The 18471-nt window shown below is 47.8% G+C and overlaps 1 protein-coding gene across 1 annotated transcript in view; it reads right to left on the reverse strand.

Moving 5' to 3' along the window:
- RNF126 (ring finger protein 126) overlaps nucleotides 1-18471 on the reverse strand; it is a 45308-nt gene that overhangs the window by 16847 nt on the left and 9990 nt on the right. Inside the window, exons 3-7 of the mRNA XM_088460296.1 lie at nucleotides 4819-4876; nucleotides 4471-4709; nucleotides 2809-2877; nucleotides 1411-1480; nucleotides 1184-1277 (exon numbers count right to left, since the gene is read on the reverse strand). Coding sequence (XP_088316422.1) covers nucleotides 1184-1277; nucleotides 1411-1480; nucleotides 2809-2877; nucleotides 4471-4709; nucleotides 4819-4876 — 530 coding nt within the window. The remainder of the gene's footprint in view (nucleotides 1-1183; nucleotides 1278-1410; nucleotides 1481-2808; nucleotides 2878-4470; nucleotides 4710-4818; nucleotides 4877-18471) is intronic.

An 18471-nucleotide genomic window follows, 5' to 3' on the forward strand; every position in this document is an offset into this window, starting at 1 on the left:
CACATTGCAGTCAAAGCCCTCACAAATATAGGGGGGTTCATTGTACTTCACACACCTCAGTATTTCAGAGTTATAATGAAAGACAGGGAAAGGTATAAGCTGACAGTTTGAGGGGAAAAAAAAAAAAAAAAAAAGACAGCAGCACTAGCACAAGTCACATATAATGCAGAGTATACATTATAACTGCAGTGGACACTAAAATCAACTACACAGACTGCAGTGGCTGGTATGAAATAGCACTGAATAACCTGGCTCCTGGGAGAGGTATACAGGGAGACCAAACCCAGCGTTCCCGGAGACCTGTGGCTATAGCAGGAAATGGCTGCCGCGAGTCTCCGAGGGGGGGAGGGAGGAGCAGCTCAGGGGCGGCAAGACCGCAGTGGAATGGCGCCCTGAGCTGTGGGAGGGGCCGCAGGGAGAGTGCCTTCTCCCCTATGCTGACATTAACCACCTGGTCCCTGGCCTTTTTCTGTCCCCTGCTCCAGTATAGGTTATGCCCTGGTGGTCTACTGGAGCCCCGGCCGAACCGGTGTCCACATCAGCGCCTCCGATCTGTCTCCTGCGCAAGCGGGGACCTGCCTTACCTGTTCCCTTGAGTCCCTACTGCAGTCTGGGGTCCGAGGAGCTCTACTAGCTAGGACCACCTGGAGCCCCGCTGAGTGTACCTAGCAGAGGGCTGGAGGCGCAGCGCCAGAGAGGGGTGATTGAGCAGCAGTGCAGATGTCCAGAGGACTGTCTAGTGCTGCTCGTTTGGTCATGAAAAACAAAATAAAAAATGAATCATAAAAAAAGGAGCTTGGGCTGCTTTACAGCAGCCCCACTGTTCTGACAGTGATCCAGCTCCTGCCGGGCACCAACTAAACTGATTTGCCTTGAGACTGTAGGCGTGGTAAAGGGGGAAGGACCGGAGCATCCTGAGATAGGAAAAAGCTTTGCTGTTGGAGTCCTGTCCTCCAAGTACCACCTACACCTAATTGTCTCCCTGTGGAGGCCTATGGACCCTGAAGAAAATTACATTTTAAAAGGGATTCCTTAGCATTTTTTAAACACTGCTATACCAAAAGGCTAACCTTGTACTTCCTCATCTCATGCAATTCCAAAGCTCCTCTTTCTGTTACAAGATAGCAGCATCATATATCCGATTTATGTATCATAAAATGCTACAGGTGACACTTGCACTCACCCACATGTTCCTCCATTATTTGGACTGTAGGAAGGGCTTGGATCTTCTCATTATCAGCTGGAGGTGGACCAGTGTTTTCAAATTGGTTAAGTAGCTAATAGGAGAGATCAAAATAGGAATATTACCTGAGCACCATTAAATGCAGTAACATTTTGAAGCAACTATATAAAAATAACCTCAAAACATTTATAATTCATGAAATAATGCAACGAACAAGCGGCACATACCTGCGTGATTATGGTGTCCAGACCATTGGCTCCCCAAGCGTAATCCATTGGACTGGAATGGAGGACTCCCCTGTGTGTGAGGAGGGGGGATGTAAATCAAGTACAGAGATTAGCAGGCTCCTTATGAGGACATGATATGTCCATTACTATATGCCAAACTGTTACTTTTGAATGGCAGACACTGCCTACTAGTGTTTCTGGCTACTGCAACCCACTTTCTAAGTAAGAAGGCTGTGGAGTATATTTGAGCAGTTAGTTGCTTAATGGGCAATGGTATTCGGTATCTTGGTGCTTTTTTACTGCTGTATTTGCTTGTACTTAGTAGGTAAGGTTGCTCCATCCATACTACAAAAAGCAACCAGACAAACCCTAACCAGCCTAAGCTCTACCATCTGTGATTGAGCACATTGTGGTTTATGAAGTCTACTTATGTCTATCCAGTCTGGCTACTGCAGGGATTGCTGTGTAATGAGTATGTGATTATGTAGGTCCCTTATTTCTTACACAAGGACACCAGAAAGGTGGTATGGGATTGTTCATTTGATAACTATGGGCCTGATTCAGACCCACTCGCGAGCGGCTGTCCGCTCGCAAGTGGGTCGATGTTATGGACTGAGCATGCGCACGACGGAGGGAGCTCCGTCGTGCGCATGCGCCAGACGCGACGAGCGAAGGAAAGTCCTTCGCTCGTTGTGTCCGATCAAAGGGGGCGTGCTGTCAATGTTGATTGACAGCACGCCCCCTTTGGTGGGCGTGCCTCCCTGACGGGGGCGTTCCCACGGGAACGCCTCCCGTCAGAAGCCGGCCCACTGACATCACTAGTGATGTCAGTGGGAGTGATTTTGGCTCTGATAGAGCCAAAATCACTCCGGAGCTTGCGGTTGAAAACCTCAACCGCAGGCTCCGGCTCGCAAATTCGATGGTCGCGATGGTCTCGACCATCGCGACCATCACAATGCACGCTCGTATAGCCTGTGGGTGGTGATCCACAGCTATACGAGCGTCCAGGAGGACGCTCCATGAAAATGGAGCCCGGCCCTCATTCAGAGCGTGCGCTCTGCTCAGAGCGTACGGCTCTGAATGAGGGCCTATGTTCATTATGATTTATACTCCCATCACCCCAATCCACCAACCCCAAAGCAAATCAGCTACCATAATACTGGAACATTCAATTTCCCTATACTGTGAACTCAGAACGAATTGGCTCACACCTTCAGGTAAGGTGAACCTGAAGTGCTGCCTATTTGTTATATGGTCAGGCCAATCATCATGCAGGCTGTCAGTTAGAAAGTGTAATTTTTATTAAACATACCCAACTATTTGTCACCATTTTCCATTTACAAAATAAAAAGGAGGAGAAAGAGGTAAAGGGATAGACAAAGTGAGATTGTTACTTACCATGGCCCCAGTCCTAAATTTGGCATTGCAGTAGGTGCGATGATTCCATTTACTAGCTGTTGTATGATCCTATTTAAGACAAAAAAAATAAATAAATAAAGAAGGATTAATGGCAGACAGTATGAGATCTAATAAAGGTAATTTATAGAGCACTAAGATTGTGTAATGGCCTACATGACTGGACGCTGTACAGCTATATTTAGACCAATTGAGCAATCATTAATGTTAATCACTAAAGCACACAAACAAGTTTCACAACGTAATGCACAGTGTATACTTTCTTTAAAATAAACTCGCTTTACTCACAGACAACTGGGTTTAGAGGTTTGTATATTCTAAAAACTAAGCAGATCCTTCTCAAAAGGAAGCATAAATATATATGTATTAACACATTAGGCATGTCAGCCCTTATGGATACATGGGGGTTTAAGGGTGGGGTGTGTGTATAGCCAAATCTGAAAAAGTACACTTCTACGGATCCCATATCAAAGAATGTAACTTGAGTCAGGTACTGCCAATCAAGTGAACTAAACTATTTCATGATCAAGTGCAACCTCCTCCGGGTAAAAGTAGCATCCAAGCCAATTTGCTCAGGGGGATTCAGGTTTGTCTCAAAACTATGCAAAGGAGTAACAGCACTGGGACGAGGGGATACATTCTGACAAATATAGATCTGTCATGTGGTAAAATGAACGATTACAATAACAAAGTTTGCTTTTATTTAGGGCAGCTTCCCAAAAACACACACAAAATTGCTGTAAAGCTTGGATTTACATAAAATTTCACAAGACTTCTGTAATAAATGTCCTCTGAACAGACAAGCCCAGAGTGCATACGTTCTCTTTTATTGCACAACCAAACACAAGGAATCACCACATAAGCCTCAAACCAACTGCCAGACACAGAGGTGGAGGTGATACAGGACCCAGATGTCCTGCAACCCTTCCTTCCACTAGGAAATCTTCATAACAGAGAATTCAAAATTAACGTGAGGTAGAAAACTGTAGCGTGGCCATAGCTGAATCATGCAACAGGACTGATCCAAAGCACACAAGCAAAAGGAAAGAAGAAGAGTTAAGATTATGGAATGGTCATGTCAAAGTCCAGACCTCAAATTCTGCTCTGGTGGAAACGTGTGCGCATTAACCAACGCCTTCACAAAGCAATGAGCTGAAGCAGTGTTATAAGGAAAAATGGGACAAAATGCCTCAACTACGACATGAGCGACAAACATACAGAAAACGATCATTCCAAGTTGGATCTACAAACTACTGAATTATGGGTTGCACTTCATTCACACATGGCTCCTTCATCGGCTTATATTTGGTCAATAAACAATGGCAAACTAAAATCTGTTACGCACATTAGATTTGATTTATCAAATTTTAGGTACGGATAATTATTTCCTCATATGTAAAAACACATATGAAATAGGTCTGCATTGTTTTAGACATGACTATGATAAAAGCTTAGAAACTCCTCTCTATTCTGAAACTAGAATTCTTCAATTCCAGATGAGCAGTAGGTTTTAAATACAAATGTAAAAGTATACTTTATGGCAATCTAAACAGGTTTTGTAAAGAAAAAGTTTAGAGAAGAATAAAGTTACTGTGACAAGCGCTACCCCATCCCCATACCTAACTCTGCTCAGCTCCTCCTCACCCTTCTAATGTAGGAACGCCCTCACTTCTTCCTGCAGACCGTCTTGTGCTCAGTCTGGCACGTGGCTGTCTTGCGCTGTATCTCTGCCGTGACTGCTGGTCTCTCCTGTTTTCCCCTTCCCGGCTCTCTTCGCCGGGGCCACTTGCTCCAAAGATAGGGAATTCCAGACCTTCGTTAAAGATTCCAAAAGTGACTTGGCCATAGCCAGGAGACAATGTGAATTGGGTTGGTTCCAGACTCTTTTAGAATCAAGTGATTTGGAGAAATGATGTTAACAGAAGAACAAGTTAAATACACCCCCCCACCCCCAACAAAAAAATCCATGTACAATGTTCACAAGATGCTTACCTCAAAAGGATGTCTGTTCTGTTCTGTTCCAGAAGTACTGCTACTGTTTTCTGTGTTCCTACAGAAACAAAGCAAATATGTCACATACTTACCGCAGGTAATTGAATCCACCCTATTATCGCCGATTTTTCGGCGATATCACATCGGCGATAAATTATCAACGATTTTTCATGTAAAAATGGAGGAAACTTTTCTCCATTTTGAGAAATGGGGATAAATTAGCAAAATCCATATTTTTGGGTAAAAATGTGGGGATTTCTTTCTTTGGACTGCCCCCCTAATGATACTTTAGTGGAAAAAAAAAAATTGTAAGTTGTGTACTGTGTCGAAAAATGACTGTTGACATTTCGGTCAATTTAAAAAAATTTTTCGTGAAAAACGTGTAACATATTGGGTCTGATATTTCAGAGGGCTGTAAGGATGCGTCAAGTGTTTTAAACACCGCATGTGGCTGGCTAAGGCGTTTTTTTTTTTTTTAAACCGCTAAAAAAAAAAAAAAAAAAAGCCTGTGCCAGCCACGTAGGATGTTTAAAAAACACTTGGACGCATCCTTACAGCCCTCCGAAATACCAGACCCAATATGTTACACTTTTTTTTTTTCCGCTAAAGTATCATTAGGGGGGCTGTCCAAAAGGCTCTGTAAGAAATCCCCACATTTTACCAAAAAATAGGGATTTTGCTAATTTTTCCCCATTTCTCAAAATGGAGAAAAGTTTTCTCCATTTGTACATGAAAAATTGGCGATATCGCCGGTAACTGAATCCTGCCCTAAGATTGGGTTAAAAAGTTTACATTTACAGAGATATGAAAAGGGCTATGCCTAATAGACATTTTTCATACGCTTCTTGGAGAACCCTGAAGGCATGTGGCCGATCATTGCACACTTCAACCTGATGTTAAAGTAATAAATAACTATGATACTTCCCTTTCATATCACATATTGCTTAGGCTAGCTATAGAAGCTATAGTGGTGTCTCCCAGCGCTTACTCCCTGACCAGAACACTCACATTTATTACACAATGGTACTAATAAAAAAAACAACAAAAAAAAACAAACAAGACAAAACAGGATTTTGGTACTTGCCTTGTAAATCTGTTGCCCGATTTCACAGGGGACACTGGAGCTTACAACACGGAGTAAAGACGTGGGTTGAGTAGAGCCTGCCACTTAAAAAAAATATAAAAGTGTGACTAGCTCCTTCCCCTCTATGCCCCAGAAAACGGAGACTGAGAACAAAAAGAAAGGAGAATAGTCCAACGGAACAGCAAACCTGCGGAAACAAGACACTGCACGCAACACAGGCAGTCACACAAATAACAGCAAACAAACTGCAACAGATCTGGCGCAGAAAATGGTCCATGGAAAAATTGAAAAGCGGGTAAACGGCGCTGGGCAGGCATCCAGTGTCCCCTGTGGAATCAGATTTATCGGTAAGTACAAAAATCCTGTTGTTTTCTCCTTCATCCACTAGGGGACACTGGAGCTTACAACTGGGGACGTCCCAAAGATTCCCTCCTGGGTGGAAGAGCGCTGGGAAACCTACAACACCCTAAAGCCGAAACTAGAATCAGAGGTCGCAAAGGTATCAAACAGATAAAACTTCACAACAGTGTGCAGAGAGGTCCACATAGCTGCACGACAAAGCTGAGAAGCTGAAGCCCCCCCCTGCACGCAGCCCAATAAATACCCACCAAGCGTGTAGAATACGCCGAAATGGATACAGGCAGCAGTAGAGCATTGGCGACATAAGCTTGTTGAATAGTCAGATGGATCCATCTCGCTAAGGTCTCGTTTTGACACAGGCCAGCCGCGCCTGACTGCATCATAGAGGATGAAAAGAGCATCAGATTTACGGATCCCCTTCGTACGGACCACGCAAACTTCGAGCACCCGTACCACATCCAGAGTGTGCGAAACCCCGGAGGAATCAAGCAATGCCGGGACCACAATCGGCTGATTTATGTGGAAAGCCGACACCACCTTTGGCAAAAAAGAAGGGCAAGTACAAAGTACTGCCCTGTCATCATGAAAAACAAGATATGGGTATCGACAAGATATAGCGCCCAATTCAGATACACACCTAGCCAAAGCCAGAGCCAACAAAAAGACCAACATCCAGGTGAGAAACTTCAATTCCACCGCGTCTAAGGGTCCAAAAAACGCGACTGAAGGAAGGAGAGGACAAGGTTAAGATCCCAAGGGGAAGTGGGCGAAACAAAAAGGAGGCTGTACTCGAAGCACCCCTTGCAGAAAGTCTGAACCTCTGGTAGAAGGGTCAAACGACGCTGTAAGAACACCGATAAGGCATAGACCTGTATCTTCAGCGAGCCCAAACGAAGTTCAGCATCTAAACTTTTTTGCAGGATAACAAGATGATGATGAGGTAGGTGAAAAGATGGAGGAACCACACCCTCAACACCAAGACTCATAAGACTTCCAGATCCTATCATAATGAGCAGATGTAACCAGCTTATGAGCTCTGAGCATAGGAATCACTTTCTGCGTATGCCATTATTCCTTAAGATGGAGGTTCCAACAGCCACGCCGTCAAACGAAGCAAACATAAGTCGGGGTACACAAACTGACCCTGGCAAAGCAGTCGTTTGTAGCGGCAGAGGCCACGGATCATCTGCCAAGAGTCCCGAGTACTAAGCTCGATGGGGCCAGTCCGGCACCACCAGGATGACTGTTATGGCTTCGCGATTCAGAACCCGTGGAATCTTGGGAAACGACTGGGAACACATACACTAGGTCGTATGGCCAAGGAAGTAGCAGCGTGTCCGCTCCTATAGCTTTGGGATCTCTTGTTCTGGAGCAGTACAGAGGTAGTTGACAATTGTTCCCGGAGGTCATGAGGTCTATTTGTGGTCTGCCCCAACGGTGGACCAACCGCAGGAAGACCTTGGGATGTAGAGCTCATTGTCCTGGATGAAGATCCTGACAACTGAGGTAATCTGCCTCCCAGTTATCGACTCCTGGTATGAAGATCGCAGAGATGGCCTCGATGTCTTTCTGCCCACTGGAGAATGCTGCGAGCCCCCTGCCATTTCATGTACACCACCGCCGTGGCATTATCTGACTGTACTCGAACCAGCAAGCCCCGCAGGAGGGGAGTCGCGGCAAGGATTGTGTTGTAGATCGCCTGGAGTTCGAGGACATTGAGTGGTAAGTCTCCTGACGCGACAAATGCCCCTGGAATTGGTTGTCTAAGATCACTGCTCCTCAGCCGTGAAGACTGATCCAATTCCAGATGCCAAAACACCCCGCCAGAAGGTTATCTGTCCGGAGCCACCACTTTAGAGAAATGCGGGTCTGTGAAGATAGAGTCACAGACCCGCATAGAAGAGAGCCAGACCATTGGGACAGAAGTTCCAACTGGAACTCCAACTGGAACGTCCAGGAGTAAAACCTGTGGAACTGGATGGCCTCACAGGACACTATCATCTATTCAAACCAGTGTTCGCATATACGCGCTAAAGCGAGTATTTTACCCGCTATCGGGCACTGGGGACTCCCTTTTTTTTTTTTTTTTTTTAAGTACCCGGGTCCCCGGGGACGCGCTGTTCTGTGGCCAATGCCTGACAGCTGGCTGCAGCACAGCGCGTCCCCCTGCAGAGACAAACATAATGCTGTCTGTTAGACTCTCATTGGCTGCTGCTGTGGAAAGCCGTGCTGGGATCAAGTGTCTGATCCCAGCATTGGCACAGCGTCCGTGCCCGGTGCTGGGACAGTGTTTGCTCCCAGTGCCGGGTAAGCCACCGCGGTGGGTACCTGGTGAAGGGACCGCCTGGTCCCTTCCACCAGTGTCGGCGAGAGAAGTTTGGCTCCTGGCGCGAGCTGAGTGCAGCTCGCTGCCTGGAAGCCAAGTAGCGGTGGTTTTTCACGGGCCGCAAGCTTTTGGCTCGCGGTCCAGCAGCCAATAGGAAGCAGACGCGACGAGCCAATCGCGGCTCGTCAAGTCATAGACCCGCCCACTCGCAGAGTCTTGAATAGACGCTGCTGAGCGGGAACGTTCAGTGCGGCGGAGGGGAAGACAAGTGAAGAGTGGCGCGGCAACAGTTTCAGCGGCGCAATCAAGAAGGAAGAGGCGGCGCAATCAAGAAGGAAGAGGCGGCGCAATCAAGAAGGAAGAGGCGGCGCAATCAAGAAGGAAGAGGCGGCGCCGCTGAAGACTGAAGCTGAGGACCGGAGAGAGCATTGCTCTGTGGCATAATGTGTAAAGGGCATTAAAGTGTGGCATAATGTGCAAAGACCGGGCATTTATCCTTTGTTAAATATGCCTATTACCTAAAGCGTTATTCATAGGCTAACCATACTATCGCTTTAAAACGGGATACATGAATTAATTACAAAGGTTCTGTGACTGGCTGACTTCATGCCTGGATTTCACCTGGTTTTAATGAGCCGCAGAACCTGTGTAATCCATGAGTGTCCCAGTTTAAAGTGATGATATGGTAAACCTACTTATTCACTATGGGTTTTGTGAACAGACATGTCATATTACCTGAAAGATCGTGGAGGCATTAAAACATGCATTTAAGGGGCTTGTGGGGATATCTGATGCTGTTGGGGGTATCAGACAGGCATTTTAGGGGGATGTAGGGAGGTCTGAGAGGCATATGGGTAGCTCTAAAGCATAAATTATGATGGGACCCAGAAATGGTCAGGTAGTCCAGGGACCCACAAATTTTGTCACTCACCGCGATCATTGCAGACTCCACGTCCGCTTGCCAAGTGCGAAGCCACTGCTGAAGCCGAAATTCTGGAGCCTACCAGACCAATGTCTCGAGAGACCTCCCACAAATAAACTGCGGATTCCTGGATATGTTCAGCTATAAAGATAAAATCCGCTCTTGGTGTATTAGACCTCAGTCCCTCAGCAAACTGCTCAGCCCATTTTTCTACCGCCTTGTTGACCCAAGATCCAACAAAAGCAGGTCTAAACAGGGCCCCAGCACCCGTATAAATGGACTTGGTTTCCAGTTTCAGCTCAAAGCCTTCTTTCAAGGCCGTAGCAACTGGTACTGGAAGCGTAGTTTTCTTTGAGAGGCAAGACACTGAAGAGTTGTACACAGACTGAGGATTTTCCCCATTTACTCTTATTATCTATAGGAAAAGAATAGAGAGACAAAACGAAGCGGAAGCTGCAACTTCCGATATGGATATTTCCAGGCTGCCACCATCTGTTTGTCTAATTGGGTGGAAACGGGAAAAGCAACAGTGGATTTTTGTTTCTTACCAAACAGGGATGAAGCCATCGATTCCTGTACCTCCAAAACCAAGACTTGAAGGACCTCTAGAACCGCAAGGATAAGCGCCTCCACACCCTGTGAAGGCGCCTCTGGCTCTTGTGAGAAGACCTCAGTGTTCAAATCCTCCAGCATTTTACCATCCTCCTCCTGAGAGGAATTATCCACGTTAGATTCCTCCTCTGGCTGAAGAAACACTGGAAGGGCTTGCTTCCTGGGATGCCGACTTACCACGGTTCCTGAGGATCTAGAAAAAGAACCCATCATTTGAACTAAACTATCCACTGAATAGGCTAATCCAAGCCCACACAGGTTCATTATCTAAAAGAGAGGAGAGAGAAGTACAGGGCCCTTCCCATGCAGCTTCTCTTTCTCTCCGAAAATCAGCCAACTTAGAGGTTAAATCTGCATCTGCATCCAGGAGGGCGGTAAACAGCAGTGGATACAGCAGCTATGCAGCACACCAGAACTATTATCAGAGTGTGACCTGCAGTAAAATGGTGCCACTCAGAGAGCAGAGCACGCTAAACTGAAAGCAGCTTAAACAGAGGCGGTGCTTAACCCTCCTGAGGGAAGAGTAACGGTTGGCAAACTTTAGTCCCGCTCCCTCTCTGCTGGGATCGGAGCTGACATCAGCCGGAATAAAAGACAGTCTGTAATCGGTTTAATGGCGCTAGCGCGGTGTCCGGTGGGCTCACAATAGAGGAGGACTCGCTGTAAGGAGGGAGAGGGTGCAATCAGCTTTAGTTGCAACAGCCGCAGCAGCACTGCGCTGTCACTAAGTAATTAGTCGCCAGCTCTCCTTCACCCTCTATTATCGGGTGAAGGAGGAGGGAAGTAGCTGTGGTCACTCAAGTCTGACAGCCGTATGAAGCACTCTGTCACTAAGCTAAGTCTAATTCACTGCTCCTGCTAATCAGGAGTGGTGTCATACTTACACAGTACTGCTGCAGCCGGGATGCTGGGTTAGGGATCCAGTGAGGAACCCGGACACAAGCAGTTTCCAGCTGTGGTGGGACTCACAGAGACCGGTGTCTCAGATGGGTCCCCTCTCAGGGCACCGACACAGGCTGCAGTAGCCGTGGCAGTGCCCTTCCCAGGCAACTTCCACGTAGCAGGCAGGCTGCCGCAGTGAGCAGTCTGCCTGCCCTCAGATGTAAAAAATGAGATATGGTAAGAACTTACCTTTGTTATCTCTCTTTCTACGAAGTCCATAGGGTCCGCATGGAGAACTTGGAGTATAGGTGATGATGGGAGTCATCCGGGCACCAGAAAATTTTCTCCCAAGATGCACTGGGTCTCCCTCATATAGCCTACCCCCGGGCAAGAGGCACCTCAGTTTCATAGCAAGCCTAATGCCGGAGGAGGATAATAGAGAGAGAAGAAAGTCTGGAACACTCAAGAATCACATTCTCACACAGAAGGAGACGGGAAAACCGGTGACCAGAGCGAAGCCCATTTGAAGCACAGACAGTGTTCTCCCCAGGCTGTTTTCTGCGGGCGCATCGCCCGGCAGACACAGCCTACCGCCCGGCACTTTCCCCCGCCATTAGCAGCCTCTGCAAAAGCTCTCTGGGACTTTGCAAGGCCGCCACCACCACCGCCCCCCCCACTGATCTGTTCCCCTTTTCTGGACACCACAGAAAAATGGCCGCTGGTCATGGTTGGGTGCAGTGAGACTGAGCACGGGTTGGGTGCAGTGAGACTGTGCACGGGTTGGGTGCAGTGACGGTGCTGTAGGTGTGAGGAGTGAATGGAAAGGAGGAGATGTGATAACAGGAGAAGTGCGGGGTAGATCTTTTTTAGTTTTTACAGCAGTTCCAATCAGCCGGCTGATTAATACCCTAAAGAGCTCAGTGTTCTCCCCAGGCTGTTTTCTGTAGGCGCATTGCCCGGCAGAAACAGCCTACCGTCCGGCAATTTCCCCCGCTGTGGAACGTTGGCCTCTGAAGTGACCAGAGGCTAAAGAAGCCTCCGATTGCTTCAGAGGCAAGCGTTCCCAGTAATGCAGTGAGCAGCCTGCCCCGCGCGCCTGCTGGATCTACTTAGATCCAATCAGAGCGAGGCAGCGGAAATGGGAGCGCAAGCGGCGAGCAAGTAAAGGTAAGTTCTGCACAGTGGTGCTGCACTCCCCTGTGACACCTGTGCTGCCTGTATTCAGCGCTGAGTTTGCCTGACTGTGTGTCTTCTCCAGAGGGCTCCCAGCTGCTCTGAACACATTCAGTCTCCCGCTCACGGCCATTTTCTGTTCCCGTCCTCTGGTTCCGCTGCTGTCATTTGCTGGGCTTATTCCTGACAGGCTAGGCTTAGTGGTGCCCCTGGGGACTTGGTTTACTTGCCCCTGCTGCTGTCTCCTATGCATCTCACTGCCTCTGGGACCTTTAGACACTGCATAAGGGACACAAAGCCTGGGGGTACTGCATAAGGGACACTATTTAAGCCTGAGGGCACTGCATAAGGGGCCAGTCTGGGGGCACTACTTAAGCCTGGGGGCACTGCATAAGGGCACTTTTGACTGGAATGGTAAGGGAGGTGCCCCTTTTCCCTGCGCGCGCATAACTGCGAAGGCCCCCACCTGGCTACTTTTTGATGCCACCCGGCTGGAAGACATTTCTGGGCAGAACACTGACAGGTGTGTCAGTGGGGGTGCCCTGTGGACCCTATGGCCTTCGTAGAAAGAGATAAAAGGTAAATTCTTACCATCTCTCATTTTCTACTTCAGGGTCCATAGGCTTCACAGGGAGATAGCGATAGCGTTCCCGCTAGGCTATTTTAGCGGGGCGTGGCGCCCTGCCCTCCTTCTGGAGGGCAAAAAGCACCCTGCCCTCACAGCCTGCGGGCGCCGGAGCTAGAGTTAACACTAGGGAGACCTTGTGTATGTCCCAAAGCAGCCCCTTTAAAGGTGGGGACGCTCCTGTGCAGAGAATCTGCCGCCCAAAGGAAGTATCCTGAGAGGCAAAGGTATCAAATGCATAACACCTCAAATGTCTGGACAGAAGACCACGTGGCCGCCTTACAAAGCTGAATAGCCGAGGCGCCATGGCGAGCTGCCCACGAAGGACCAACAGATCGAGTAGAATGAGCAGTAACAAAGGGTGGAGCTGGAAGGCCCTCAGAAGCGTAAGCCTCAGGGATCATCATGCAAATCCACCTAGCCAAAGCTTAATGGCTGGCTATCCCTTCTTGTGGAATCCATAGAGTACAAACAAGGAGTCTGACTTCCGAAGGGAACTGGTACGGGCCACACAAAGCCTGGAGGGCACGTACCACATCCAATGAGGCCTCACCTGCCGAGAGGTCTGGAGAATAAAAGGCTGGTACAAGAATTTCCTCATTAATGTGGAAACTAGAAACCACAATAGGAAGGAACCCAGGGTGAGTGCAAAGCACCGCCCTGTTCTGATGAAAAACCAGAAAGGGGGAACGACAAGAAAGAGCCCCAAGTCTGACACTTTTCTGGCAGAAGCTAGAGCCAGAAGAAAAATACAGTCTTTGCTGTAAGCCATTTGAGATCCACTGAGTCCAGGGGTTCAAATGGAGGGCCCTAAGGACAACAGCCAAATTTCAAAGGCGCCACAGGAGGGACAAAAGGGAGGCTGAATGCAAATGACACCCTGTAGGAAAGTGCGGATATCAGGAACAGGAGCAATCCTTCGCTGGAACCACACTGAAAGAGCAGATACATGCACTTTCAGCGAGGCAAGGCGGAGACCAAGATACAAACCCGCCTGCAGGAAAGCCAAAACTATTGATATCCAAAACACCTAGGGATCGTAACCTGTGGGACGACACCATTGTAGGAGTGCCACACACTGCGGTAAATCCTGGCAAAGGCTGGTTTACACACTCCGAGCATGGTGTTAACCAGACAGCCAGGAAAACCCTTGGACCTTAGGAGGGATGTCTCAAGCGCCACGCTGTCAAAGACAGACGACCCAAGTCCAGGTAAAGGCAAAGACCTTGAGACAACAGGTCTGGACATTGAGGCAACAGCAACGGAGTGTCTATGGAGAGACTCTGAAAAGCTGAGTACCGGTGACGTATGGGCCACGCTGGAGCCACCAGCAGGACTGTGCCTCCTTATAATTTGAATTTCCAAAGTTCCCGAGGAAGAAGGGAGAATGGAGGAAACAGGTACGCAAACTGGAAGGCCCACTTGACTGACAGAGCGACTACCTAGAGAGCCTTGACATCTCTTTTCCTGGACCCGTACACTGATTGTGTTGTGAGGCCATGAGGTCCACGTCTGGAAGGCCCCACTTCTACACTAGGAGTTGAAACACTTCTTGGTGAAGAGACCATTCCCCGGGACGCACGTCGTGATGGCTGAGGAAGTCCGCTTCCAATTGAGAACTCCTGGAATGAACACTGCCGATATGGCTAGGAGATGACCTTCCGCCAAAGTCAGAATGCGTGACACCTCTGTCATTGCTGCCTGACCTAGAGTTCCTCCTTGATGGGTCGAGGTAAGCCACAGTCGTGGCGTTGTCTGACTGAACTTGCACGGGGTTTCCGTGAAATACGAGTCTGGCTTGTTGCAGGGCCCTGAAGACCGCCTGAAGTTCCAATATGTTGATTGGTAGGTCAAACTACTCTGCTGTCCACCGTCCCCGAAATAAGTGTAGACCCGTCACTGCGCCCCAACCTCAGACTGGCGTCAGTTGTCAGAAGGACCCAGACTAGAATCCAAAAAGGGCGCCCCCTGGTGAGGTGGCCCGTCTGCAGCCACCAAGCAAAAAACCGACGCACCTCCGGAGAGAGCACAATCATTTGAGTATTCATCCGATGGGGTATTCTGTCCCGCCTGCAGAGGCCAGAAACGAACTGGGCATATTTCACCATGTCGAACGTCGACACCAAGGAACCCAGTAACTGCATCGCTGAGTGGATGGACTGTGGAGGCATCTGCATACTTGCGTCTACAAAGTGGAGATCTTTTCCGTAGACAGAAAGCTCCGCTGTTGTGAATCCAACAGAGCTCCCAGATGTAGTATCCTTTGGGATGGGATCAGGAGGACTTTTTCCAATTGATTAACCACCCATGCATCTGTAACATAGATATAGCCAGCTGTAGGTGGTGGTGAAGTCCCTCTGGAGACCCTGCCAACAGTAAAAGGCCGTTCAGGTATGGTAATAGGCTGACCCCCTGCAGCCGCAGATGGGTTGCCATCACTGCCATAACTTTGGCCTATCTACTACACCTCGGCTATTTACCAAACGGCAGAGCCTGAAACTGAAATGTTGTTGCAGTACAGCAAACCTGAGAAAAAGCTGGTGAGCCGAAGCAATTGGAATATGCAGGCATGCATCCTGAATATCCAGAGACACCATAAAATCCCCAGAATCCATAGCCAGTAATACTGAGCGTAGGTTTTCCATCCTGATCCGAGGTACCCTGAGGAAATTTGTTCAGGGAGTTAAGAGTGAGGATAGGCCGGTGGAATATTGAACCAGAAAGAGATTGTAATAACAACCCATTCCCCTCAGGGGCAACGGGACAGGTACAATGGCTTCTGCTTGAAGCAAGGATTGTACGGCTTTCTGGATTTATAAGGCCTTGTCTTCCCGTGAAAGACTACTTCTCTTACCAATGTGTCTACGGTGGTCCGACACAAACACTGGGTGAACTGAAGAGGTCGGCCTCCAACCCTGGTATCCCCCAGAGGGAGGCCCATCCAGTTAGGCTGAGGGTTTAATACTCTGACTTGGAAGCAGGACGTCTTGTACTCCAGGCTTGTTTCTCAGGTTTGACAGCCCTACTGGAAGCTGACGACCTTGGGAAGGCCTGACCTGCGAGTTAATCCTGAGAGCATAAGGATCGAAAGAAGAAGGTGCAAGGCTTCACTGAACCCGCATCCGAAGGCATAAACGCAGAATTAACAGCTGCCAACGCGTCCACAATCCTGTCCATGTCAGAACTGAACAATACTTTTAAGTTTCATATGAGAGGCTGAAGGCCCCTGGGCTGAGTAGGGCATAATTATTAGAAGTGCATAATTTGTAAAAGTGCATTTCCTACCAAATTCAGCATTGTACCGGCATTATTAGATGACATCTTTAGCTGATATTGACAACTGACACAGATTTCTTCTTAATTGGCAGGTAACTCATCATTGCTGCAGACCATCTAATTTTTAATTACTTGAAAAGTGTACTGCAAACTAGGTAACTCATCATTGCTGCAGACCATCTAATTTTTAATTACTTGAAAAGTGTACTGCAAACTAGGTAACTCATCATTGCTGCAGACCATTAATTTTTAATTACTTGAAAAGTGTATAGATTACTAGACCTAGTTCTTCCTAGCTTTGTGGCATTCACTGTTTGTTTATGTTAGGACATTTATTGCTAGCCATATTAGTGGGAGGGTATTGGGGGATTTTTGGATTTGCAAGCACTGACTATTTAAGTTTCATATGAGAGGCTGAAGGCCCCTGGGCTGAGTAGGGCATAATTATTAGAAGTGCATAATTTGTAAAAGTGCATTTCCTACCAAATTCAGCATTGTACCGGCATTAAACCGAATTTAAACAGAAGGAGACCACTCTAACCTGAATCTATTCTTTAACAAGAACACATGGACAAAGTAGATCAAGAAATGTAAGTTCACAATATCTACACTACAAGCAACTGCTGTCTGCATCACCTGGGCAATCTTCTCTGGCCTCTGTTTGCTCACTATAAGAACTTACACCTGCTATTATTTGTACTGACTCGCTCGTTTCACAAACAACTCTCAGCTTACTGTATTCAGTGCCAATTTTAGTATATGTCTTAGAAATAATATCTTCCCACCTCTCTTCTTTTCCTAGCCTGTCATCTGTCTTCTAATTCAGTTTACTTTAATATCCCATTTCTCCTCTTTTCCTCTGCTCAATAATAGTTTGGAAATTTTGCAGGCACATTTTCCTTGTTACTTGCTTCTCTGCACTCATACTTTATTCCCACATCTAGTTTTCCTCCCCCTACCCAACTCTTCCACACCATTATTATGTGTACCTCCACTCACTGTCTACCTAATACTCTGCTCTACCCCCTTTTTCCACCTATATCATTTCCCCCTTGTCTCCTCCACCTCCTCCATCCTTTATCTCCCCACCTCTGTCTGCCGTCCTCCCTCTCCTCTCCCACTAATACACTTTCATTCTCTTCTACCCCTCCTTTGTCCTAGTACCCCACTGATAATCCTTCCTCCAAACCACCTCTCCATGTCACCCCATACCACCCCCATCATATTAAACTCCCTCCCTGCCAACCACCTACAGGTTCCCTTCCCAGCTCTGGTCCCCGCATAATCTCTCCACTACATTCATCTCGGCCACCCATATTAAACTCACCTTCTCGCTACAGCAACCCAAATAATCTAATTCACATCTCTCCCACAAACACTGTCCCTCTATCCTGTGCCCTCTGGAATGCCAGATCAGTATGTAACAAACTCGTACCCACCTATGACCTTTTCATCTCTAAAAAATTGCATCTCCTAGCCATTACTGAAACCTGGATTTCACCCTCTGACACCTCTTCCCCTGCTGCTCTCTCCTCTGGGGGCCTCATCTTCTCTCATACCCCTCGGCCTGGGGGTCGCCATGGTGGTGGGGTAGGGGTCCTTCTATCCCCCGGTTACTTCTACCAACTCCTACCCTCTGAACCATCTCTTACTTTCTCTACATTTGAGGTTCATGCTATATGCCTCTTCCAACCAGTTCACCTTAGAGTAGCTGTCATTTACCGTCCCCCTGGCCCTCCTTCCAAATTCATTGACAACTTTGCTTCCTGGCTTCCTCACTTTCTCTCCTCTGACCTTCCCTCTATTACCCTAGGTGACTTCAATATTCCTATTGATATCCCCACAGAAGCCTCTGCCTCCAAACTCCTCACCCTCATGTCTTCATTTGGTCTCTCTCAATGGACCTCCTCACCTTCCCATGTGAGTGGGCATTCGCTTGACCTGGTCTTCACTCACCGTTGTGATATTTCTGATTACTCCAATTCCCCATTCCCCCTCTCAGACCATCACCTTCTCTCTTTTAACCTATCCCTCTCTCCTTCCCTTCCTCTACCTCTTAAGGCCACTATCACTAAGCGTAACATTGACGCTATTGACACAGTTTATTTTTCTTCCCAGCTTGACTCACTTCTCTCCCCTATCCTCTCTCTCTCCTGCCCTGAACAAGCCATTTCTCTATACAATACCTCCCTTACTTCTGCTCTGGAGTCTGTTGCTCCGGCGATCACTATTCACCCTCGCAGATTTACACCTCAACCCAGGCATTCCAAATGCACCAGATACCTGCAAAAGTGTTCGCGAACTGCCGGACAGTGGAGAAGATCACGCTCTAAGGCTGATTTTCTCCATTTCAAATTTATGCTCTCATCAAACAGTGCTGCCCTTTCCCTCTC

Source organism: Taudactylus pleione, unplaced genomic scaffold, assembly GCF_031769625.1.
Source record: "Taudactylus pleione unplaced genomic scaffold, aTauple2 ptg000044l, whole genome shotgun sequence".
In the NCBI taxonomy this organism is placed as follows: domain Eukaryota; kingdom Metazoa; phylum Chordata; class Amphibia; order Anura; family Myobatrachidae; genus Taudactylus; species Taudactylus pleione.